General features: G+C 40.7%; 1 protein-coding gene across 8 annotated transcripts; it reads left to right on the forward strand.

The window, feature by feature from the left end:
* Positions 1-46: 46 nt before the first annotated feature.
* Positions 47-25,823, forward strand: dnm1b (dynamin 1b). Of its 8 annotated transcripts, none has more exons than XR_003751169.1 (23): positions 47-419; positions 3,587-3,660; positions 3,794-3,943; positions 4,182-4,385; positions 4,713-4,811; positions 5,555-5,715; positions 6,189-6,331; positions 6,733-6,868; positions 7,188-7,255; positions 7,583-7,721; positions 8,417-8,503; positions 8,883-8,953; positions 9,034-9,085; positions 9,502-9,513; positions 9,887-10,000; positions 17,976-18,085; positions 18,848-18,959; positions 19,132-19,143; positions 19,285-19,458; positions 19,992-20,233; positions 20,949-21,146; positions 22,007-22,085; positions 23,447-25,823. XR_003751169.1 is itself a non-coding variant. In XM_028995107.1 (23 exons), the coding sequence occupies exons 1-22, from the start codon at positions 259-261 to the stop codon at positions 22,069-22,071; spliced, it is 2,541 nt and encodes an 846-aa protein (XP_028850940.1). In that variant the 5' UTR covers positions 47-258; the 3' UTR covers positions 22,072-22,085; positions 23,447-25,823. The 8 variants fall into 8 exon arrangements, 6 of the variants coding, with proteins under 6 accessions (XP_028850940.1, XP_028850939.1, XP_028850941.1 ...); XR_003751170.1 differs by having other exon boundaries at positions 24,620-25,823; XM_028995107.1 differs by having other exon boundaries at positions 22,050-22,085.
* The last annotated feature ends 1,241 nt before the right edge of the window (positions 25,824-27,064 follow it).

Here is a 27,064-nt window from a genome sequence, read left to right on the forward strand (position 1 = left end):
ATTCCAAAAAAAAACAATGGAGTCCCGCCCTCTAGTGGAGCACCGAGCGCATCCCTCCTCCAGGCTGCATAGCTTCAGAGGAGAACCTAAACCAGTGGACGTGGGCTCGGTCAATCGATCTGCATTTAAAATGAAGCGCCATTATTAATTCGAATATTTCTCACGTGTAAAGACAAATATACTAAAAGGAGTTGGCAGTTTTGTAAGGGCCACGTTATTCGAATTTGTTGAAGAAGAGAAGCCGGTTAATCTGAGAAGATGGGGAATCGGGGGATGGACGATTTGATTCCGCTGGTGAACCGTATGCAAGATGCTTTCTCTGCAATCGGACAAAATGCCAATCTGGACCTTCCCCAGATTGCTGTTGTTGGCGGCCAGAGCGCTGGAAAAAGCTCCGTGCTGGAGAACTTTGTGGGCAAGTAAGTGCAAACGAGGAGTCGGTATATATATATATATATAAAGAAAACAACATCCGCGAAATTGGATAATCGGAAATAAATAAATTCCACGCTCGCCTGCAATCCACACGCGCATGTACGTATATAAAAAATGCCATTATATTACTGTTGTACGTACACCAATTTACCAGTAGCGCACTGGTAACGCATACCATTGTGGTTTATTATTGCGATTTGTTCTGCTCTGCAGAATCCGTGATTCTGCTGGTGAGGGCTGACGTGTATCCTGTCGCCCGAGGACCAAATGCATCCGTTTCGAGTTGCAATTCTACACGCAATAATCTACAGTGACGACCATCTCTAGCTCCTTTTTTTTAGCAGATTATAATAATAATAATGAAAGTGTAGTTTCGTGACTCGCGATGTCCTTCATGGATGCTGCCGGCATTATGTTCCCTGTTCGTCCGCTGGCCCTTTAATGAAACCTTCCCGTCGATAATATGTGGTGTTTTTTTCACGCACGTTCCATCCCATCGTATGTGAAAAAAAATCCCACTATTGCCAGAAAGCAGCCGCCAATCTGTCTTCGATTTTCTGCGTGGTGGGGAGCGTGGAGGGGGTTCAGGACCAAGGAGAGCGACACTCCTGCTTCTTCCCTGTCATCCGTTTATTACATAACCATAATAACAGTGTCCTTCTGTCATTTGTCTAATTAGCGACTTAAATCTTAATGTGACAATATGACTGATGGCCGACAGTGGAAAATATTGAACACTATCCCCCTGGCTTCAGTATTGTGGAATTGATTTTTTTTTTATTTATTTCTGATTTATTCCGTGGTTCAAATTAGACTTAGCTAATTCCAGGCCTGGTGCTGCTGCTGGAGGACTGGGCGTCCTCCTGGACGGGCTGGCACCTCCTCCACACAGAAGGAGCATTATGAGATCGGCCCACCTCTCAGCAGCATCCTTCTCATATGGGCGACAGGCCTGCAGGCCTCCCGCCACCCAGCCCCCGAACACAGGCCGCTTTGTGCGGGGCCGGCCTGGCACGTGCGCTGCCCAGTCCCCAACAAGCACCGGCACACTTCGGGGGATCACATCAGCCACGTGACGCTGCGGGGGCTTTTTTCTGCATTGTTCCTTAAGGTGGTCTCAGCTGCTTGTTTGCTCATGGTTCACCCCCATGTGTCCACAGGAGAAACTGAGCCGCCTTGTCCTGCTGCTTGTCGGCTGTTATGTTGGAGGAGAGCTGCTGTTTTTACTGGTGCTTGTAAAGGTCATTTCTTATGACAGCTGTCATGACAACAGTATCACAAAACCGCATGGCTACATGCTCTATATTTAGCTTCTAAATAGCAGATACTACAGCATCATTCTTTTTTTTTTTTTTAAATCCACACACATAAGGTACACATCACCTATTGGAAAACCATTTTGTGTTGTAATGACAGGAATATGATTAAATGTTCATGATCACCGCTTATTGCCAATTAGTACATTTGCAAGAATAAATGTACCTGCCTTATATTTTGGTAAAACATCATAAAATGCGATAAATGCATTTGCAAGAATAAATGATCGGCCTGATCATTTGGTAAAGCATCATAAGTGCTGGTGCACAGTTGAAGGGTCCCGAGCCTAATGAGTGGCACCCATGAGTGATCAGGACCTGGGTGAGCCCAGCGGCACCATGGCGTCACATACAGTTATACAGTTATTAACAGGATTAATAAATTATAGAATTATTGCTTTATGTCTAACAAACAGCCAAGATACTGTTAATCAAAATGAGTTCTGCAATTTGGTTTGTTCTGATTTATACAGTTGCGCACACACACGCCTCACTCTCATTGGAGATAAACATTGTATATTTAAGCTCCGCCTGTCAAAATGCATATATCAACACTGTGTTCCAGACAGCAGCCTGGTGGCAATAAACCATATACAATAATATACAAGCAATAACATTTTCTGCCAAATTATAACAGACATTGAACACAGTTTCAAATAAAGAGTTGTGTCATGCTTCCCAGGTGAAGGAGAGATGAGGTGAAGCAGCTTGAGATTTCAAAGGAAAGTATATTTATTCTACATGGCACGATGGCCAAAAGAGACAAAGAAACAAACTTGAGGCGGAAGGCATGTGACTAAATGTCAGGAGCTGCAAACAGAAAAGTAACATGAGGTACACATTAACACAGGCCCAGCTTCAAATTTATAAAGGTTCCTGATCACTCCTGATCAGGACCCAATCGTCAGGCTAACAGGCGTGGATTACCTGCATTTCTCTTTTCCATATCATATCAAATAGGTTCAGCAGTTCATTTAAATATGTGTGTGTGTGTGTTTTTTTGTGTGTGTGTGTGTGTGTATATATATATATAGAGAGATATATAGATATAGATACAGATACATATAGATATATAGATTTAGATGTGCATGCACAGGTTAAATGAAATATTTGCAGAGAATAAAACGGAGACTAAATATTGAGTATAAATTATGAATGACAACTGAAGAGTTCGGGCTATGGATCATTTTGTGACAAGCACAGAAAGCTGCACGACACATATAATGCCCCAGATTCTGAGGCCACATGGCAGAAGGCGTCACGACTCCAATGACAGATAAGGACTGCAGGATCTGGCGGCGATAGCAGCCCCCTCTGTTTGGCTGTGTGTGTGTGTGTGTGTGTGTGTGTGTAAGTGAGTGAAATTGTGTGTACAAGTGGGCAGCACTTGTCATCGCCCGTGAATACGTCTGCTTACGCTGCAAGGACGGGGAAGCTCTGCTCACAACAGAGCGTTCGGCAGGCAATGGGTGTTTCGCAGAGAGATGCGGCACTAGCAGTCATTACGATCATCCGCAGCACCGCCCACGCACCAGCACACACGGCACTGTGGGAAATTGCCTTTCCAAACATCACACGCATGGCACAAAGCAGGGGACGGAGGATTCAAATCCTCTGCAATGCCGTTCCCTTTATCATTGCTTTCATAGTGCCATTTATTCCATTATTCCATAAACACAAAATACTAAAGAATCATGATATAAATGAGTCTTGCCTCATAAATTGGGGACGAGGGTTCGGGCGCCAGCCGGGGTGCTCTCTTTATAAGTGTTTTGATTCTAATATGAATTGTACTTATTTACTGGAGAACACTTCTTTTCCTTTGCCTTCTTAAGGGACTTCTTGCCCCGGGGGTCTGGTATTGTCACCCGCCGTCCCCTAGTCCTTCAGCTCATCAATTGCCCCACAGGTAAGATGAGAGATGAAAAAAAAAAAAAATTTGCCATACAAATAATAAAGTGTGCTATGCGTTCAGCCAACACAGAGCTTCAGACCCTCAATTCTGATTGTAATAAGTATGTTTTTTTTTTTTACATTTCCAGAGTATGCAGAGTTCCTCCACTGCAAAGGCAAGAAGTTCATTGATTTTGACGAGGTGCGTCAAGAGATTGAGGGAGAGACGGACCGCGTGACTGGACAAAACAAAGGGATCTCACCAGTGCCCATTAATCTTCGCGTTTACTCCCCTCATGGTAAATTACTCACTTGTGGGACTAATAAAGGATCATCATCTTATCTTATGGTACAGTGTGGCCTGCTGTTTGTCCCGTTATAAACACACACTCCAGTGTAAACTGAATCATCCATTAATTTAGTTCTCTACAGGTTTTCTATAAAGTAGTGCACTTTGATTTGGAATTGTGCAGATTAATAAAAAAAATCAAATATAGTGGTTCTTTACATGCTGTGTCTTTGCAATTCTCCTGCTAGTCCTAAACCTGACCCTGGTGGATTTGCCTGGAATGACCAAGGTGCCGGTGGGAGACCAGCCTGCAGATATTGAGTTCCAGATCCGAGACATGCTGATGCAGTTTGTGACGAAAGAAAACTGCCTGCTTTTGGCCGTGTCCCCGGCCAACTCCGATTTGGCAAATTCAGATGCCCTGAAGATTGCCAAGGAAGTGGACCCTCAAGGTCTGCACCAATTGGATGAATTTATCTGTGGAATAAATAACCCTAAGAGCTACTTTCAATTCATAATCTCAGTCATTTCAGGAACAGAAATTAAATAATAGTATTAATAGACATTTCAATGCGCAATGCCTATGTGCTCTGACAAGGATTAAGCACACAGATTAGAGTTTTGGTATTTTTTTGCTCAACTCTACCATCCACGGCTAATCTTCTGTTCTGTTATGAAAAGTCATATGACATATGAATATGACATATGCACGGCATGCCATGTGTGTGTGTGTGTGTGTGTGTGTATATATATGAATACACATTTTTTTTTTCTTACAGGTCTGAGGACAATTGGCGTCATTACTAAACTGGATCTGATGGACGAAGGCACTGATGCTCGAGATATTTTGGAAAATAAATTGCTTCCGCTGCGCAGAGGTAACCTCAGAGTTACATTTGTTGGTCAGGAGGTTGTGGCTTTAGAACAGGGGTGTCATCTTTAATTTGAGTAGAGATGTGCGAATCTAAGAGCAAAAATACTCAATCTTTTAAGATGCATATATTATGAACTAGGAATGTTTGATATTCAACTACAATAAAAGAACAGTAAATGCCACTAGAGATATTCACTACCTGAAAGGTTACTATAGTGACACTGTAGGATTGGTAGGAACAGGTGGAGGCACTCAGGGTTAAGCATCTTGCTCAGTGAAAGTGATTATTTGTCACAGCACAGCATATGGTGCACAAAGTGAAATGTGTCCTCTGCTTTTAAAAAATATTATTGAAGATTAGGTGGCAATTAATTTACTATAAATTAAATGAATTGCTTGTGTGTGTGTATTGTGTGTGTGTGTGTAAATATATATATATATATATATATATATATACACACACACACACACACACACACACACACACACAATACACACACACAAGCAATTCATTTAATCACAGCATTTTCATTTTATGTTAATAATCTACAACGCAATTGTACCATATACAACAGAATTCTCCATATATACTATGTAGTCAACAAGTCAGATTCATGTCCATACTTGTAAACATGGGCATTTGGACATGAGTGCACACTTAAGCATGAGTGCACTGTTTCTGGTGTTAACAGCTGAACTGGTCCTTGGGCATGAGCATCCTCACCATCTGTCTTTTGCCCTCTATAGGCTATATTGGGGTAGTGAACCGCAGTCAGAAGGATATTGATGGGAAAAAGGATATAACAGCAGCCATGGCAGCAGAGAGGAAGTTTTTCCTTTCACATCCGGCCTACCGGCACCTGGCGGATCGCATGGGAACACCCTACCTTCAGAAAGTGCTGAATCAGGTGTGTCTATAACCAATTCATTGATATTGCCTTGCATAAACATGAATAAACATCTACCAATAATTACCCTTTTACTTTCTGCACAATGTCTTTGGTCCCAAAATTATCAGTTTTTCTCATCTTTTTGTTGTTGTTACAAGCCAGTGCTAACAAATAATAGGATAGCGTGAGGCTATTAGTTTTAATAAAAATCCAAATTTTCTGGACTGATCATGGCTGAAACACCCTCTTCTGTTTAAAAAGAAAAATTATGTGAAAACCCTCTAATCGACTATACAAACCTCTTTAGCTCCTCTGAGACTCAGAGGTGTGGATCTTTATTTGCTCACTTCAAAGCACACCCAGTTTTTACGTTTCATATGGATTCAACAATGTGGATTCAGTAGCACTACATAGCATGAAAGCTTGATGTTTTGCCTAAATCAAGGCCCTGCAGATGTGATGCATGGTAACATGTGTGCGTTTCCCTGAAGCAACTGACTAATCACATCCGAGACACTCTTCCGGGCCTGAGGAACAGGCTGCAAAGCCAGCTGCTGTCCATAGAGAAAGAGGTGGACCAGTACAAGAACTTCAGGCCTGATGATCCCTCCCGCAAGACCAAGGCCCTGCTGCAGTGAGTGACTCAGTTCAGCACTGATGCTAATGACCTGAGACACTAATGCAAAAACATGAGCTGGGGCATGCAGATTGCAAGCACAGAGAGCTCGTACACAAATATACATTATCATTATGTTTTTATTACACACTCACACATACACACACACACACACACACACACACACACACACACACACACACACACACACATATATATATATATACACACACACACACACACATATATATCTACACACACACACACACACACACACACACACACACATATATATATATATATATATATATACACACACACACACACACACACACACACACACACACACACACACACACACATATATGCTCATATAAATGTTGGTTACATGTTGCTCTTCTTGTGTTTTATCCTGGCAGAATGGTGCAGCAGTTTGCAGTGGACTTTGAGAAGTGCATTGAAGGCTCTGGTGACCAGATTGACACATATGAACTGTCAGGAGGAGCCCGGATTAACCGCATCTTCCATGAGCGCTTTCCCTTTGAACTAGTCAAGGTGACACTTCTGACCACCCTGATGTCTTCCAACCTCATCATTGTTCTGCTTACAGAAAATTTTCTAAGGAAATGAGCATAAGAAAACTATGCTTAGCCAATATCATTATACTGTGAATATATTGTATTATATAAATGGAATGAACTGAATTGTATTGCATTTATTGTATAGTATTATTAAAGAACTAATCTAAACTCAGTTCCCTATGCATGAACAATGTATTTCACAAACATTCAACTTAATTTAAACATTTCCAGTAAGGAATTTTTCAACATGATAATGCCGTTTTTTGTTCATTTTGGTTTCCCGTCATGCCTAGATGGAGTTTGATGAGAAGGAGCTTCGTAAGGAGATCAGCTATGCGATTAAGAACATCCACGGTATCAGGTACTTTTCTGTCATCTCCTTATAGTTCAATGCTGGGCTTGTTTGTTCTGCCAAAATAGGCTGGTTGAAAGGGAAACCAATCACCATTAATTGGTGTGTAATAAAAAAAATGCATTTAAATGTGAACAAAATTTTCACTTCTCATTTAAACATCATGAATTAAATTTCTATAAATGTATAATTTTCTATAATTTAAAACCCCTTTGTTCACAACATGTCTCCAAAGAAAGGCTTCAGGATATGATGAACTGTAATTAGTTGTAAATGAGTCAGTAAATAATGAAAAGTTCAGAGGATACCCTGTTTTCCTTTTTCTTTCTCGTTCAGGACTGGGCTCTTCACTCCTGATATGGCCTTTGAGACCATAGTGAAAAGGCTCATCGGCAAAATTAAGGAGCCCTGCCAGAAATGCGTGGACCTGGTCATCTCTGAGCTGGTCAACACAGTGAGGCAGTGCACTAAGAAGGTGACCTCTGTTGTTTATTTTCAAGATATATGGAGTTTGATGTTGTCCACTCAAGCTGCTTAGCACGTCTTACACCAATTGAACTCCTAGACACTACATGTATGTATTCCAAGTGGTTAATTTGTTAATTAAATGTAGCAACTGAATAATTACCAATGGTGCTACTTTCTTGAGTATTATTGGATTAAGACACTTTTAATCTACATTTTACAAATCCTGTAAAAAAAGTTCACTGGAAATATAGAATTTTAAAATGTTACATTTTATAATATTTTCTTAAAGGTAATATTAACACAAGTTTACATTTACCAGACGCCCTTATCCAGAGCGACTTACAATCAGTAGTTACAGAGAGAGATATTGGTTTATGTAGCCTAAATAATAATAATTTGTCAAAATTAGTTTACAGAACTCGCAATTTGCTAAAAAATGTGAGGGGGTCAATGTACTTTATGTAATTTCCTATTACTGTATAGATGTTAAGCCAATCATATTCAATCTCATCATATTCAAAAATGCATGCATTGCTGTTACACAAGTGATGAATTTCATATTAAATAGTTGGTAATATATTGCTATGGGGAACTTGTAATGCTGTTTCTTCTGAGTCATATTCTTAAGCCACAAATAGTTTATAGTAAACCTAACCATAACTCTACCTTGAACATCTATAAACTGGCATCTCTCTTATACAGTTGGCCCAGTACCCTATGCTGAGGGAGGAGATGGAGAGAATCGTCACTCAGCATATCCGGGACCGTGAGAGCCGCACCAAGGACCAGGTTGGCATAATGATAGAAGGGATCTTCTGCTTGATATCCTACTGGCTAGATTATACAGTAGCACAAACAGTCTGTCCAAACAAACAGCAGGGAAAATGACAGGGAAAATCACATCACCAATTAAATGCAAAAAATTTGATTGGTAAGCATAAATATTTCTAATTAAATGTGGACCTTTTTTTATTTACATCTTAACTGACAATGGTCCACTTGGAAAATGTTTCACTATCCACTTAGTTCTGTTACTCTGCTAGAGCAGATCTCGGGACACTGGGTGCAGGGTGGAAACTCACCCAGTGCAGGGCCCCAGCCCACCATAGGGCAAATACAACCCAAAGAAGCAAAATTCATTTAACATAAATTAACTTTATCATCACAGGTATTGCTGTTGATTGATGTTGAACTGGCCTACATAAACACCAACCATGAAGACTTCATTGGATTTGCCAAGTAAGTGGCATTCAATACAAAAAGTTGTTTGTGTTATTTAACATCTGCATTCTAATGACACTTCTGTGTCTGGTTAACAGTGCCCAGCAGAGGAGCAGTCAGATGAACAAAAAGAAAGCTGCAGGCAATCAGGTACATTTACTTGCAGATGTCCTGTTACACATATGTGCTTACATCATATACACTGTTCATAATTTCCCACTTCTCTATATATAATCTCTATACATAATTCTTGTTGGCTAAACGGCTGGTCTGTGAACAGTGCAGTCTTTATTGTTTATATTCTAAAACAATTTATTATGATTGTAACCCCAAACTACTCAGAGCCCTTTAAATGAATGCAGAACCACTTTTTGAGTGCCTTTTGAGTAAAGATGTGCCATGCTCTTTCGTGTGCCATGCTCTTTACGACTCAAAGCACTGGCATTCGACTGACCTTCCATTGACATATCCACATTTTAAATGCATTTGGAGGAGTGAGTTTGCTTGAACTTCTAATAGACTCTTCTGACCTTCTCTTTTGCTTCTTGGCTTTGCTATGGCTATAGGATGAGATTATGGTAAGTGATGGCTTTGGGTGTGTGTGTTTGTGCCAGTAAGATTCTTTGTTCACTGTGTAGAATAACAATTTGGTTTTGGACTGAAGATGATGCCAAATTTAAGAAGATCCCCCCAAAAGACTTATTCAAAATTTTTTTACATAATATAAAATATAATGCCATATACCAGTATTGCATTAAGACACCAACACTTAAATAATAAATCTTATATTTTGGTCAGTATGATAATTGTGAAATTTCCTCACTGGTGTGGTTTTGTTTTGCAGTGTATAATAAATTAATAAGTAAAATGTTTTTAAGTATCACAGACTAAAGACTAATATTTTAATGACACTCTCACTCAATTACTGTATTGGGGGCTTAATGCACACAGGTGATTAGAAAAGGCTGGCTGACCATCAACAACATCGGCATTATGAAGGGCGGCTCCAAGGAGTACTGGTTTGTCCTGACTGCAGAGACTCTGTCCTGGTACAAAGATGATGAGGTATTTTTTTCCTTATATTTAAAATACATGTTTAAACCCCCACCATGCTTGGTGCTTCATGCAGCAGAAAAAATGTGTAGTGGATAATGTATGTATTTATTGAAAGCAGTATTGAATTTTCCATTGCAGTGGTATTTAGAGGTGGCAGCCCCAAAACTATCCAAATTCTTGCAACTTTTATGTGATTTCTCATCTGCCAGTTAAAATACATTTTACATGCTGTATGATTCTGGAACATAAAGTAAATTAAAGTAAGAGTCCTTTAAAAGAGAGAGTCTAGTTCAAGGTAAATTTGCTGATGTGCTACCAATGTGTGGAAATCTAACTGGTGACCATAGAAACCCATTTTTACTGTATATATACAACTTGATAAACAACTTTCTGCTCACAAAAGCTGTTACTTAGTTTTTGGTTCTGTTTGGTTTAAATTTTCATCAATGAAGATTTTGAGGAAATTAGTGGTTTCAGCCCACAGGAACATTCATTTACATGTTTTATTGAAAGGATGAGCTCAGGCCAGAACTATGCGGAAGGTTGACATAAACAGGCCTAAACAGGGCGAGAGACATACTATGTTCCCTTAATACAGTGTGATCATAGGCCAAACCGATACAGATTTAGTACATATGTGTGTAACTTAGCCACTAACTTTTCCCAACCCCCCAGCCCCAGACACCCGTAATAACCCTCTGTTGGCCAGGCTTTGGTGAGAGAGGCTGGTTAGGGTTTTAGGGGGCTGGGTTTGGGTTGGAGTCTTGTGGGCATCTGGTTTCCATTACCATACATACCAGACTCTGGGGCTTGTAGGCCAACGCTTCCCAAGTTGAGTGAGAGAGCTCTCCTTCCTTTGGTGGGAGGGAGTCTGCAGCGGCTGCTCATTCACAAGGTTGAGCCTGTTTTTTTCTGAATGTATTTCTAATATGGTTGTTGTGCATTATGGCAGCTTTCCTTTGACAGTTAAAATCCTTCGTTTTATCTCCACTGACCACAGGCATGAGTGTGTGAAAGTGTAAAATAATCCATTTAGAATAACAAAGTATCTGGTTTTCTCTTTATTACATCTTTACACTATTCTTGCACATTCACACACAAACGCACACACAAACACTAACACGCACAAAAGACATAAATTCATATACATGACCATGCATGGGCTTCTTGTGTTCCCCACACAGCCTAACCAATGTGCAGACTACTGTACAACCAGTACTTCCTGAACAGGTAGTCTGAACACTGGGCAGGCGATGCAGGCGCTGGGTGGGGGGAGGTTGTGGGCGGCAGTGGTTTGGGACCGGCGTTCGGGAACATCCAGCCCACGTTCCATCAAAACAGAAACAGAGCTATATTCACAAATGAGCACATAAACATTCAATTCATAAATATATGCATCTTGTTCAACAAATGTATTCCTATTTGACCTAGAGAGAGATAAAACTGGTTAATCTGCACATCTAAGAGTCAAATCTACAGAATCACCAGTCGTACAGCAAAAATGTGACATTGGTATTCATAGCTTATACTTTAAAACATTAAACACAAGCAAACCTCAGTGTTCAGATATGCAGATTTCTGAACCCGGCTCTGCTGGACCGTATCTGACACCAAATATCTTACCCCCTTTTTCATACCGGAGCTTCGCTTTCAACACTGGGAACAGATGTCTTCTTAACGTACCAGACTTGATAGATACATTTTTGCATAAGATCAAACCTGCTTCCGATGCTTTGGAAAGGTCAGTTTTTTCCCGCGTTCCGAGTCTGCTGTCTCCGTTCTCCCGTCGCCTCTTTGGCCGTCCGGCGCAGCGAGCTGCCAGAGACGGGTGGGTTGGGAGGGGGTTGGAGGGGGAGGGTCCTCAGCGGGTTCAGTTTCATTGTAGTTCCAGGAGGTGAGACGTGGGTGGCTTCATCACTGAGTCTTTTCACCTCTTCACGACTTCTCTTTTAACTTCTCCAGATTTTTTCAGAGATACTGACTAAAGCAGCAAAAACATAGCTAACGTTAACTTAAAAAAAAAATAATTTTTTACATAGTTGCTAACATTGCATGAGAATCCAGTTTGCTTTCCCCAAAGTCTCCAAATCATCCGCGACACAGTTAAACTTGTGAGAGTGGTCTGTGTTTGGATGCAGATCCGGCGATTGACGTGGCAGGATTTTCTTTGCAAGCAAGAGCGGCAATGGCAGGGAATGGCAGTTCGAAGGTGGAGCTTTCCTTTGGCCTGTTCTCTGGGTTTATGTTCTCTTTTTTCCATCTCTTTTTTTGAGTAAAGCAGGAAGTATCAGGTCACAGGTCAACAGGAAGTGAGAAAGAGAGTGTGTATTTCACGCGAGTGTTGACGGAATGATTGAGGGCCAGAGCAGGGTTAGTGTGTAACTCTGTGGACCATGTGTCTGTGTTTCGGCGTTCATGTGGGCGGGTGGGAGTCTCTGTGAAACGGGAGGGTCGGGGGGTGACTCTATAGCCGGGAAAAGAATGTAAGAATGTTGGGGTTTCTTGGCATCAAGGAGCAGTTGTAATAACTCCAGATGTACACCCTGAGCTTTGCTACCTATCCACGGTGCCTTTCTCTTTCCAAAGCAAATTTCCTCTCTGCAAGCTAGCAGTCGGTCGCATAAAAGGACCTTTATGCTGACACTTGAACCCCGTCTGCAGCATAGCTGCCCTCACCCGCGCTGCACACTCCCCAAACACCAGAGGGGCTGATGCTGGACTAACGGAGGCCGAGAGCAAAGCTATACAAATCAGGACCAGAGTTCTCTTCCTGACCAGACATACTTCCACACTGCAGCCGGGGTGGCTGTGAGGTTAAGCAGATACCCAGAGAGGCTGGAGGCAGTGGGGCTACCCAAACTGTGCTGCTCTGGGGGGCTGTTAGTAGCTGTTGGCCCGATGAATGGTTTTTACCTTTGTGTGTACCTTTTTGTAACCATGCAGCACCATGTTTCAGAAGGTGAGGTCGCGGTGTTTTGGACTAAATCATAATGTACAATAAGCCATAAGTCATTCTGTGTTATCTTCCATTCATGTTCAAAAAGTCTCAGTGTATTGATTTCCTCCTTCTTGGACTGCTTTGACTAGCACGTGCCTGGAGTCCTGCCTGGAGTCATGCCTAGGAGGGAGGGTACTGTCATGAAGTGTACCGGTCCGGAAGGGGTTACTCACATTCGTCCTGTGTAATGTTTCCTGATCGTGTTCAGCTCTGTCTGATTGTATAAAGCTGCCCTGTTTGTGTCTGTTCACCGTCGGGTCATTGTTAAGTGTTACTTGTCACTGGATGTCTTCCCTGTCCTGTTCATCACATATTAAACCTGTGATGTTGTTTCGTGATGTTGTGCGAATGTGTCCTTCTTCCTTGTCATGTCCAGTCACCAACCACACAGCAGCATAATCACAGTGTACTCATGTGCACATATGTGTGCTAAAGTCAGAGTTTCCCTCACAGGAGCAAGATGCCAACTATCTAATATATTGGATTAGGTGTGGTTTGTATTTTGACATCTGCACAGAATTGACATGCAGAATGGCTTATGGCTCATTGTACATTGTGATTTAGTTCAAAATACCTCAACCTCATCCCTCTCTCTATATATATACAGGGAGTGCAGAATTATTAGGCAAGTTGTATTTTTGAGGAATAATTTTATTATTGAACAACATCCATGTTCTCAATGAACCCAAAAAACTCATTAATATCAAAGCTGAATGTTTTTGGAAGTAGTTTTTAGTTTGTTTTTATTTTTAGCTATTTTAGGGGGATATCTGTGTGTGTAGGTGACTATTACTGTGCATAATTATTAGGCAACTTAACAAAAAATAAATATATACCCATTTCAATTATTTATTTTTACCAGAGAAACCAATATAACATCTCCACATTCACAAATATACATTTCTGACATTCAAAACAAATCAGTGACCAATATAGCCACCTTTCTTTGCAAGGACACTCAAAAGCCTGCCATCCATGGATTCTGTCAGTGCTTTGATCTGTTCACCATCAACATTGCGTGCAGCAGCAACCACAGCCTCCCAGACACTGTTCAGAGAGGTGTACTGTTTTCCCTCTCACATTTGTAAATGGACCACAGGTTCTCAATGGGGTTCAGATCAGGTGAACAAGGAGGCCATGTCATTAGTTTTTCTTCTTTTATACCCTTTCTTGCCAGCCACGCTGTGGAGTACTTGGACGCGTGTGATGGAGCATTGTCCTGCATGAAAATCATGTTTTTCTTGAAGGATGCAGACTTCTTCCTGTACCACTGCTTGAAGAAGGTGTCTTCCAGAAACTGGCAGTAGGACTGGGAGTTGAGCTTGACTCCATCCTCAACCCGAAAAGGCCCCACAAGCTCATCTTTGATGATACCAGCCCAAACCAGTACTCCACCTCCACCTTGCTGGCGTCTGAGTTGGACTGGAGCTCTCTGCCCTTTACCAATCCAGCCACGGGCCCATCAAGACTCACTCTCATTTCATCCGTCCATAAAACCTTAGAAAAATCAGTCTTGAGATATTTCTTGGCCCAGTCTTGACGTTTCAGCTTGTGTGTCTTGTTCAGTGGTGGTCGTCTTTCAGCCTTTCTTACCTTGGTCATGTCTCTGAGTATTGCACACCTTGTGCTTTTGGGCACTCCAGTGATGTTGCAGCTCTGAAATATGGCCAAACTGGTGGCAAGTGGCATCTTGGCAGCTGCACGCTTGACTTCTCTCACTTCATGGGCAGTTATTTTGCTCCTTGGTTTTTCCACACGCTTCTTGCGACCCTGTTGACTATTTTGAATGAAACGCTTCATTGTTCAATGATCACGCTTCAGAAGCTTTGCAATTTTAAGAGTGCTGCATCCCTCTGCAAGATATCTCACTATTTTTTACTTTTCTGAGCCTGTCAAGTCTTTCTTTTGACCCATTTTGCCAAAGGAAAGGAAGTTGCCTAATAATTATGCACACCTGATATAGGGTGGTAGTAGCCTAGTGGTTAACGCACTCGCCTATGACCCAGAAGACCCGGGTTCAAATCCTACTTACTACCATTGTGTCCCTGAGCAAGACACTTAACCCTAAGTTGCTCCAGGGAGACTGTCCCTGTAACTACTGATTATAAGTCGCTCTGGATAAGGGCGTCTGATAAATGCTGTAAATGTAAATGTAAAATATAGGGTGTTGATGTCATTAGACCACACCCCTTCTCATTACAGAGATGCACATCACCTAATATGCTTAATTGGTAGTAGGCTTTCAAGCCTATACAGCTTGGAGTAAGACAACATGCATGAAAAGGATGATGTGGATAAAATACTAATTTGCCTAATAATTCTGCACTCCCTGTATACACACACACACACACACACACACACACACACACACACACACACGCAGACAAACGCGCATGCACACACAAACCTTCTCATTCAATGTGTTTTCTTTATTTTCATGACCCTTTACATTGGTAGATTCTCACTTGAAGGCATCATAACTATGAATGAACACATGGAGTTATGTACCTAACAAAATAGGTGAAATAACTGAAAACATGTTTTCTATTCTAGTTTCTTCAAAATAGCTGCCCTTTGCTCAACAATCTTGAAGGAGCACTTGTTGGCCCCTTTGCCTTCACTCTGCGGTCCAGCTCACCCCAAACCATCTCGATTGGGTTCAGGTCCGGTGACTGTGGAGGCCAGGCCTCCACTTTTTGTTAAGTACATAATCCCACATGTGTTCATTCATAGTTTTGATGCATTCAGTGAGAATCTACCAATGTAAATGGTCATGAAAATAAAGAAAACACATTGAATTTGGCTTGTACTGTACATATACATATACACACACACACACACACACACACACACACACACACACACACACACACACACACACACTTCCCAAAAAGCCATCAAAATCCTTGAAGGACGGATTTTTACCAGGTCTATAAAAAGGAACAATCAGAAAGGAGGTAAAAATGGCCTCATTCATTGTTGGCAGAATGTGGAACTGAAAAGTGAAATTGATGACCTATACCATGTGGGAAAGGATACAAGAGCAAGGAATTAGGGATAAAAAAAGCCACTGAACCGATATATTTACTCATTGCATTTTCCTCATTTTACTCATTACAGCAGGAATTCCTCTACATTGGGTGGAAGGAATGAGTTGCAGGAGCAAAATGGAGATTGGAGGCTTGTTTCTTTCCCTGGCTCTGGTTCTAATCATTTTACTGAGGCATGTTGCCTGCTGTGTTCTTGTGGGACCTGCTTCATTGCTTCCAGAGTTATGTAGGCAGGTGTGAGAGCTTGGTCAGAGCTCAGTCTGTTGGTGAGAAACACTTGGATATTTTTTTTTACTGTTGTAATACTCAACGCCAAAGATGGATTAAACAGACTAAAAACTGCCCTACATGTAAAACTTTTTACAAAGTTGCATTTACTGTCAAGTCTTGACAGTCTAATAGTTTCTTGAGTTTATTAGAAGAAACATGAGTTAATAAGAAGGCAAAATGCAAATCAAGGTGGTTTTTATATATATATTCCACTTTGGCCCCCACCCAAAGCATAGTCATGATAATGAAGGGTTTGGACTGGCATTATGGCTGCCAGATGCTATTGGACTTTTTAGGAGCCTTTGATGCAGTCCCAAGTCATCACCACCTCGCCGTGCTGTTTATATATAAACACACAAACAGTACTTCCTTATGGAAACATTTCACATTCCTCCGCCCTTAGTAAAAATATCACGGTGACTCAACATTTCAGTTTTCTCCATGAAAATGAGCTTATCCCATTCAAGTGCTGTTATCATTGGCTGCCTCACGGCCCTGGGTAAACTGAATAAACGACATGGATGCATTTGCCCGGGCCCAGGATTTTTCTTTCTGGTGTTGGTTTGTAACTTTGTGAATGCTTGGTGATTTTCCGATTAGATCGAGAATATTTGCTTCAGTAACACTACAGTAATGCCAGCATAGTTTAAGCATAGCATGCGGTAGATTAAATGTTTTTTTTTAATCACTGTACTGGACTGCTGATAGCAGTTTGTGTCTCATTCCGGTGTTTCATTCTTGCTTCCATCCTGTCAGGACTGTTGCCATTGCCTCTCTGGGTTTTTTTTATCTGTTGTTAACGAGCAACATATTAAACTCATTGTCTACATTTAAATGAATCTTAATCTGGAATTAGCGGCTAATTGTTGGTTGACGATCACAATACATTTAGATTCTTATACTGGTTACAGGAACAGTCCCTCAGCCTCAAGTGTCTTATGGGAGTTATGCAACCTGCAACTTAACAATAAAAGAAGTTGTTGCACATTAAGCTGCTACCACCCAAGATCAATTACAGACGTCTCCGAGATGCTTGCTGCAAGTTTAGACTTCTGTTCTGCAGAGCAAAACATCTTCCACACTGCAGCCGGGGTGGCTGTGAGGTTAAGCAGATACCCAGAGAGGCTGGAGGCAGTGGGGCTACCCAAATTGTGCTGCTCTGGGGGGCTGTTAGTAGCTGTTGGCCCGATGAATGGTTTTTACCTTTGTGTGTACCTTTTTGTAACCATGCAGCACCATGTTTCAGAAGGTGAGGTCGAGGTGTTTTGGACTAAATCATAATGTACAATAACAATACTATTCACAATACTATTTAGATGTTTACATGCAACGTGGCTAATACAAAAATATGGAAACTTTTTGTCCTAAAACGTTGCATTATGCTAGAAATGTCCATAGGTGCTGATGCTCTGGTCCTGTTCTTTGGTAAGCTCCTGTAGACTTTCCAATGTGGCTGGCATGCAGTCAGGCTGTAATCATTAAAAATGCAAATCTTCAATGATTTCCATCTGCAATGATATTCCATAAGAATTTCTATTTATGGCTAAATGTTTTTCAAGATCATTTTCTCCCCAGACATTGAGATTTCGTCATTCAAAGTTGCTGGCCATCGAATTTCAGGCTTTGGCCGCTTATCGATCTTTTGCTTCTGTTTTGGCCCCTGCAGGAGAAAGAGAAGAAATACATGTTGCCAGTGGACAATCTGAAGCTGAGGGACATTGAGAAGAGCTTCATGTCCAGCAAGCACATCTTTGCTCTTTTCAATACAGAACAGAGGTAAGACATTAATAAAAAGGCACAAATTGAAAATCCATAAATAGCCTGAACATTGTAATACATGTATAATTTTCCAATAAACACCTTTTTAGAAAATATATAAGGTTTATTTGCACAGTGAGAGACAAAACAATAACAAATTCCAATATAATACATTTCGAAAAAGTTATAAATTAATTAGCATTTTCTGAATGAAACAAGCATAACTTTGATGAGGACCTCCTTCCCTCAGCCAAGGGACTGAAAGTGGGTTGTGGGTGGGTATTCCACCATGACAATGATCCAAAACACACAGCCAACAAAGGATTGGCTCAAGAAGAAGCATATTAAGTTCTTGGAGTGGTCAAGTTAGTCTCCAGACTGTAGTCTCATAGAAAATCTGTGTAGGGAGCTGAAGGTTCGAGTTGCCAAACACCAACCACAAAACATTAATGACTTGGAGAGGATCTCCAAAGAGTGGGACAAAATCCTCCCTGAGATATGTACAAACCTTGTGGCCTCTGTGATTACTAGTGAAGGTTTTACTAAAGCACATTTTGCAAAGGGATCAAATTCTTTTTTCATTCATGAAAATGCAAATTAATTTATAACTATTTTGAATGGTGTTTGTTATTGCTCTTTCTACCATTGTAACTGTAGACTGGTCACTTCTTTCTTTATGAACAAACTTAAAAAATCAGGAGTTCAAAGAATTTTTTCCCTGACTGTATAGTGTCATGATTTTTAATGGCCGTCCATCTGTACATCTCATGGTCACCTCAGGAACGTTTATAAGGACTACCGGCAGCTGGAACTGGCGTGTGAAACACAAGAGGAGGTAGATAGCTGGAAGGCGTCATTCCTGCGTGCTGGAGTCTATCCTGAGAGAATCACGGTAAGGCATCATCATGCCGCCTGACAATTATTTTCAAACTTTTCTATGGTCCTGCTTGAATCGTTTAAATCGTTTAAAAGAATCGTTATTTAGCATAATTGATGAGACCAGTGTTCAGCCACATGATACTTAATACTAATGGGTTTTTCTTCCTTTTTGTCATCCTACAAAGGAGAAGGAAAAGGTGAGGACTGATTTCTGCATAATTCTGCATTTGCTGAACATTACATTGGAGAATATGATATTGTTTGCATGATTTATGTGAAAATATCCTTACACTGCATGATGTAAACTCAGTGAGGCTGACTCTCCTCTGTCTGTACAGCAGAGTGATGCCAGTGAGGAAAACAGCTCAGATGGCTTCATGCACTCCATGGACCCTCAGCTAGAGCGACAGGTGGAGACCATCCGCAACCTGGTGGACTCCTACATGGCCATAGTCAACAGGACCGTGCGGGACCTCATGCCCAAGACCATCATGCATCTCATGATCAATAACGTGAGATGTTCATTTATATATATATAATGAAAGTGAAGTGAAGTGAAAGTCCTTGTGATACACAGCACAATACATGGTGCACACAACGAAATGTGTCCTCTGTTTTTAACCCATCACCCTTAGTGAGCAGTAGGCAGTTATGACAGGCAGATCATAACTAATAATTCACTTACCTCTACTGGTATCAAGACCATCTTGAAATGACCATATTGAAATGTCCATCTTTTTGATGCTGTCCTGCCCCCTACTGACTCAGAGTAGACATTTCTTGTCTGTAATATACTGTAATATACTATAATATAACAGATTCTTGGAGGAAATATTTTAAATCAAAACCATTCAGATTCACTGTTATTTAAAAAAAAATCCTACCCCTTTCACAAATATTTCACACAGTTAACATCCAGTCATAATACCACTAGACTGGTACAATAGGCTACATATTTTGGCCTCCTGTTGTACTACGATTCTTCTCTTTGTGTGCATGTGACACCCCATCCTGTCTCCAATCTGTCACTTTTCTGCGCCCCCAGACGAAGGAGTTCATCCATGCCGAGCTGCTGGCAAACCTGTACTCATGCGGCGACCAGAATACTCTGATGGAGGAGTCGGCTGAGCAGGCGCAGCACCGGGACGAGATGCTGCGCATGTACCATGCCCTGAAAGAGGCACTAAGCATCATCGGGGACATCAGCACCACCACTGTCTCTACTACCATGCCCCCACCTGTGGATGATTCTTGGCTACAAGTGACAGGAGGACCCTCAGGCCGAAGGTAGGGTGGGATATGTGGAAGTGTGGATGATGGGAAATGTGTTAATCACATAAAAAAAAACCTGTCCAGTTATTACATTTGCCCAGAGCCATATGAGAAGAAATGACTAGAGTAATGACCTAGATTTAATTGAAATAGTATATAAATTACATTTTAGTGAGGTATAAAAAACCAACTAGTTTAATTACTTCTTGTCGATTTTTGTGTGGAACTAAAAGTATAGCAAGAGGAAGAGAAAGATTAACACTGTTTCAATGAAAGGCAGTCATGATCTTTTTGTATATACTATTTGATTATAATTTTCAATCACATGCATTTTTTAATTATACTTAATTTTTTAACTGTATCTTTTGTTAGATAAAATAGACTTCTAAAGTGAAGTGAAAGTGATACACAGCACAGCACATGGTGACACAATAAAATGTGTCCTCTGCTTTTAACCATCACCCTTGGTGAGCAGTGGGCAGCCATGACAGGTGCCCGGGGAACAGTGTGTGTGGGGGGACGATACTTTGCTCAGTGGCACCTCAGTGGTACCTTGGTGGATCGGGATTTGAACCGGCAACCTTCTGATTATGGGGCTGCTTCCTTAACTGCTAGGTCACCACTGCCCCGCACCTCCTACAACATTTTCCAGATTGATGTACTAGGTAGCTTTCACAGCAGTTAATATATTTTTCTTATGGTACAAAAATCTGTTTCCTAACTCTAAAAGGTCACCAATGTCCAGTCCAACACCACAGCGACGTGCCCCTCCCGGGCCACCTCGCCCAGGTGGCCGAAGCGTTCCCGGTCCCCCTGCCGCTGGGGCCCCTCCCGTCCCTTCTCGCCCAGGGGCCTCACCTGATCCCTTCAGTGGACCCCCTCCTCAGGTCCCATCTCGTCCCAATCGTGCACCCCCTGGTGTGCCCAGGTGAGACTGGATAACAAAAAAACCCTTTCTACCAGGTATGTGCTGGAATGCTCCTTAGGGATGCCTTCCAGTAAAAAAAATTAAAATTTAATTCATTCTATTTTTATTTACATATTAGAGAGCTACTATTTTTTTAATATATTAGAAAAAGGTCTTGGGAACGGTTCTTTATCGTCTCTGCATTCTTATGGAACATTTTTTTGCCCAGAATGAATGACTGAAGAATATGATTGTAGATATCCTAATGGAATAGGACAGAGATTAGAGTAATTACATTTCTTTAGGTTCTACATACAGTAATGGTGTTTGGTTCTTAAAAGAAATAGAAGGATGAAGTAATGATCCACAAACTCAACACCCAGCACACACCCTTCTGCCTCTAACATGTCCCTGGCTCACTTGCCCAGTTTATTTAATTTGTAAGACACTTTCTCTCTTATTTTCCAGTTATCTTTTTTATTTTCTTTGTGTTGTCTGATGCTTCAGACACAGATGAAACAGGCTTAAAATGGGCATTTCATCTTCAGATATTGATTTCTGTTTTATTTTTTTAACAGCACTGACTAGATTTTACCAACGGGATCAACTCTGGATTGATTCATGAACAGGATCATATCATAATTCAACGTGCAATACGCCTCTTCGATGCACCATTACCTCCGATTTTCCATCTCCCATCTCTGCTTTGTTCCTCAGTTTTGGCTTACACATCCCTCCACACCTTCCCTGTTCACTCCCAGATTTGTGAGATCATTCTCTCCTGTTCTTTCTATGGGAGATGTAAAGTTGCCTGTATGGAGAAGATGTGCTGTTCTTTACCTGTGGGTTCTGACCTCCTCTCTGCTTTTCCCATTCCCCAGTCCCTCTCGCCTCCTCCCACATTGATTCTGGTTACTTTTTCAGAATTTCTATCAGTGACCAATGAGGACTTGCCAAATGGTATGTCTGACCAATCACATGTTGCTGTTGTCTGTTGCCATGTTACTGCATGGTTGTCATTCCTCTTCATTAACCTACTAGATGCTGTGTCCATCACCCACTCATAGGACAACAGCCTGGTCCTGACCTAAAATATTCCAAAATATGCTAACACACTAAACTGTATAACAAAACAAAAAAACATTACAATTATTTGCAAACCATTGAAATTATTAGAAACTGTATGAAGGTAATTTAAAATCTGTGCGCTGCTTCCATTTTTAATGTTTATTTGACTGTGCTTTGCACTTAACAGAGAGGCAATAATGAACTTCTTGGTATTCTTGGTATCATCCTGGACACCGTAGGAGCGTAAATTATTATTATTTTTTCTCAGCCAGAGATGAAAAGCTTGTCAAATGTTTTCTGTACTTACTACTTGAAGTAGTAAACAAACTTGACTGTAATTTGTTCAAAATTATATTTTTATTTCGCACATGGGCGATGAATATGAATAACATAACCATGTTCAGTTTTAAGATTGTAGGCAAAGGTTTATTGCTGACATTCTCGTTATGATCTAATTAACTGTTCCAATATTATAGTTGATTTAAATTGTGAAAATTTTAAGTATAAATATTATGTAATTAATATGTTGACCCTTTGTGGCTCTTATTATGAAAAGAGGAACACTTTCACTTTCACTTTACTCCAAACTACACATAAGGAAATGAGCACCCCATCACTTTTTGTCTTTGTTCTTGTGAATGCTAATGTGTCTATACTACACGATAGTTTAAAGTACTAATGTTTAAGGTATGTGAGGCAAACTCTTGATAAATACATATGTTCATAAGTTCAGAGTCTACTTATCTTCCAATTTAAAGGTGTGACTAAATAATACCTTTATAAACCGTCATTAATATAATTAACCCGGGCAGTATGTATTATAAGGGGTTTAAGCACTTGTCTTTCATATCAGATGTCCACTGTATTGAAAATGTTCTAAATTGTTTGGAATGGGAATGATATATCAGAAATACAGAAAACTGAACAAATCAATAATCCCATCAATAATCTCATAAAATACCCCTCAATAATCTCATAAATGGTGTATATGTTTTCCAAACAAGGGTGCTTATAAAACAAAGGGTCTATGACTCATAATGTGTCCACAAACATGAATGTGAACTATATATGTCCATATGTTATGTAAATGGACATAGGTGTGTGTGTGTGTGTGTGTGTGTGTGTGTGTAACCATAGTGTATGTGTTTGTTGGTTAGTTCCCATGTTGCTGAATGTTGGTCTTGATGGTGTCCTGTCTTCTCTTGTTTCCTCTCTGTTTCTGGGTATGTTCATGTCCATTATCACTTCTGCAGTCGGAGAGTTCCGGCCTCACCATCTCGGCCCACCAGACCCTCTGACTCATCCCTGCCTGACTTCTGACCCTCACTGGAGACAGTTCTGCCTCTGTCCTCACTTGTTCTGTCATCCCCTCCATCACCCCATCAACAAGACAATGCCTTTCAGATGCTGCAGCACACTCACACGCACGCACACACACACACACACGCACACACAGAGTTATGACACAGTTATAGAACACACACTATCACATCTCACACGCCCATATCATATAAGCACAAACCCACATGCACACACAGGAAGTGCTCATGTGTTTCTCCTCATTTGCGTAAATGTGTTTACTTGACCATGGTACAATCAGAAACTAAAATTAACACATATGAGGTATAATAATTATAATAATAGGCATTAATGAACTAGTCCTGTCATGTGCATTGCCTTGGGTACAGCTGTTGATGATGTATCATCCCAACCTACCAGCATATAGTGAAAACATATACTGTACATGTTGATGCTCTCTGGATGTTGTGAAATTGAAATCCCAATATCTTCATGGCAAATTCACGTTATTTATAATACTTCTGATATGACTAATTGTGCACTTTTATGCAAGGCCGCATTCATTTAGCCATGCAAATGCTTGTGCTATTAAGAATATTTTTAATGAAAGGTTCAGGGGTGTCAGCTATTTCCAGCCTTCTTCCTGTTTCCATGGAGACAGAGCAGCATTGCTAAATGACCAACAAGTTTAAGTCACTTAATGCATTTATACCACAATTCTTATTTACTGGTTTGTGTCCCAGTTTAGACCAACAGAAATATTTCTGTTACTAATCTTTCACTTATTCTCTGTTCTTGTTCAGGACACTTCCTATGTTTACAGCCTTGTCTGGGCAAAGCCTCTTTGGTTACACCAAAACTTTTTCAAAAATCTGAAAAAAGAAAAAACAGATGTCTGTGACTGCATATAAAAACATATTATTTATGTGTTTTATTGTTTGTAAATGCAACCTGTTAGGGCCAAAGATTGGCAGTGTAATGTGCTGTTAAATTAAATAAAGCCAGTGTAATGCCATAGGACTGGCCTAATTTTTTTAAACGTTTCTTTGGTGACCATTATGTCAAGTTTACAACGTTCAAGTTTACTTCATGCGTTCTGTTTCCTTTGTCTTTTTCCACCTTCTCAGCCGCCCAAGCAAAGGAAGTCCCTCTCACGGTGACAGCGCTGACTCTTAAAATCCACCCCCCCAATCACCTTCGAACCCACCTCTTCCCACCTTCTCCCTGTTGCCTCATTAATGGTGAAGTGAAATGTTCACACCACAAACAGAGAGTTAGAGAGAGATACACACAAGGTGAAAAACACATTTGAGAAAATGGGAGGAGTGTCCCCCCCCTCCTTTTCTCTGTGCAATACACTTCTTACCTGGCCATAGGCCTCGGAACGATCACCCAGTGTGGACTTGTGTCACTGTGTATGTGCGTGTGTGTGTGTTGTATTTCAGCACAGTGTAAATTGTACTAGAGATGCTGTGTTGTGTTAATGTGCAGTTACACAGAGTAATCTTGTATCAAAGTATCCTCAGAGTTTGCATAATTACAAAAAGAGTTATCTACGTATTATATTATATTGTATTATATTATATAATCACAAACATGGCCTCATGGACACTGGGGAACAAAACAGATCCCACTTTGTTAAGGTAGCCACCTATGCAGATTCTGTCTAGGCCATCACAGGCAATAGCTGTAACCCTCAAGTTAGTGCCCTTCAGAGGAAAGATGTGTTTCATGGTGTGTATATGGTGTCAGTGAATCGTTTGAATGAAAATTGTGGGTAACTCAGAGTACCCCGAGAGAAACAGGCCTACATGTGCAATGTATTCCTTCTACTTGCCAATAAGAATTTTTACTGTTGGAAGTTGAAGTTAGAAGGATCTAAATGATCCTATTTTGTTTCTTGTTTATTTATTTATTTATTATTTTTTATTACTATTATTATTATGAAGGCAATTAAGAATGGCCAAAAAAATCAAATAACATTGATTTTAGTGTGCATTTTCCATTATTTAGTTCCATTTAATAAAATATACACTGTAAAGTCTATAACTAGCTTAATTTTTCCACAATGAAGAGTCACGAGTGAATAAAGTTAGGATGACATTTTAAATGTTAAATATATTTGTGGTGCAACGATGTACAATGATTTTAAATACTGATTAAGTGACTGTCCATACAATGAGTCTATGGTGCTGTATGTGTACTGAAATATATGGATGAATGTATATTTGTCTTCCTGCTGCCGCTCTCTTACTGGTGTTGATTGAGAACGTTTTGATGCAGGATAATGCTTTGTTGTTCAATTAAAAGTGTCTATGTGAAATATAAAAATGTGTTAATGTGTCTTTTGTTTTTAATTATTTTTTTGTGATGCAGTGTTTCACAATGACAGTCATTCCACTTTGGTAATATATAAAAAACAATTTCAGGGTTACTGATTCTGATTGACAGGGCAGTGGTAGCCTGGCAGGTAAGGAAAGTTGCGGGTTCAAATCCTGAACCGCCAAGGTACCTAGAGCAAGGTACTGTCCCAGAACACTGCTGCCAGGGTGCCTTTCATGGCTGTTCACTGCTCCCTAAGGGTGATGGGCTAAAGTACACTAAATTAATATCATTTCTAAATTGTTTGGCAATTTTAATAGTTTTTTTTGGGTCTCAAGTCTGCTCAAGGGCTCATCAAGTCCTGTGTTTGCATGACAAGGACCACCAGCTGAGCCAGAACACTGGAGGAAGCTCAGGTGAGATGACTGTGGGCGTAGCTGCCACATGACCATTTACATAGCTGTACAGCGATTGGCAGTGACGACCTTCTACGTGCTGCCCCATACTGGGCCGCATTGTTTTTAGCACACTAGGAATCAAGAGAGGAGAGTCAGAAAGTTAGCATATGAAAAAAGGCTGTACACTTCCTTTTACCATGGTCAAAATTCTATTACATAAAATTTCCAAAGAATAGCAACACTAAAAACAAAAAAACGATTTTTAAATAACAGGACTACTTTTACATTTCATTTACGGCATTTATCAGACGCCCCTATCCAGAGCGACTTACAATCAGTAGTTACAGGGACAGTCCCCCCTGGAGCAACTTAAGGTTAAGTGTCTTGCTCAGGGACACAATAGTAGTAAGTGGGATTTGAACTTGGGTCTTCTGGTTCATAGGCGAGTTTGTTACCCACTAGGCTGCTACCACCCTAAGGACTAAGAAATATGCATGGTCCGAGAATGGACATGCTCTCATGTAAGCACACTGTTTGCCTCTGTACAGAGGAGAACAGCCAAGATGGCAATAGTTTCATTCATACAAGTGGCCATACTTTCACTGGACCATAATGAGTAAATACAAATCTAACTGGACAAAATCTGGACCCCCTCTCTGGGTGGGAGCAATGTCTGGCTTTTTAAATTGTGTTTGGACAGCACTATGGAAACAGGCCATTGGATCTGGGATAAAAAGGGAAACCCACACCAGGGGGGTGATGGGCAAAAGTCCAAGTTCCAGTAAAAATTTATGATGGGACAACATTTAGTCATAGGCATATGAAATTGAGCATTATTTATATATGCATGTA

This window comes from Denticeps clupeoides, chromosome 11, assembly GCF_900700375.1.
Source record: "Denticeps clupeoides chromosome 11, fDenClu1.1, whole genome shotgun sequence".
Lineage (NCBI taxonomy): Eukaryota > Metazoa > Chordata > Actinopteri > Clupeiformes > Denticipitidae > Denticeps > Denticeps clupeoides.

What these genes read in the sequence shown, in the direction of transcription:
- dnm1b (XM_028995104.1), top strand. Translation starts at nt 259, where the DNA reads ATGGGGAATCGGGGGATGGACGATTTGATTCCGCTGGTGAACCGTATG. An exon ending in ATTGCTTCCGCTGCGCAGAG is followed by an intron (nt 4,812 to 5,554) that starts GTAACCTCAGAG and finishes TGCCCTCTATAG; the next exon opens with GCTATATTGGGGTAGTGAAC. An exon ending in GACTTCATTGGATTTGCCAA is followed by an intron (nt 8,954 to 9,033) that starts GTAAGTGGCATT and finishes TCTGGTTAACAG; the next exon opens with TGCCCAGCAGAGGAGCAGTC.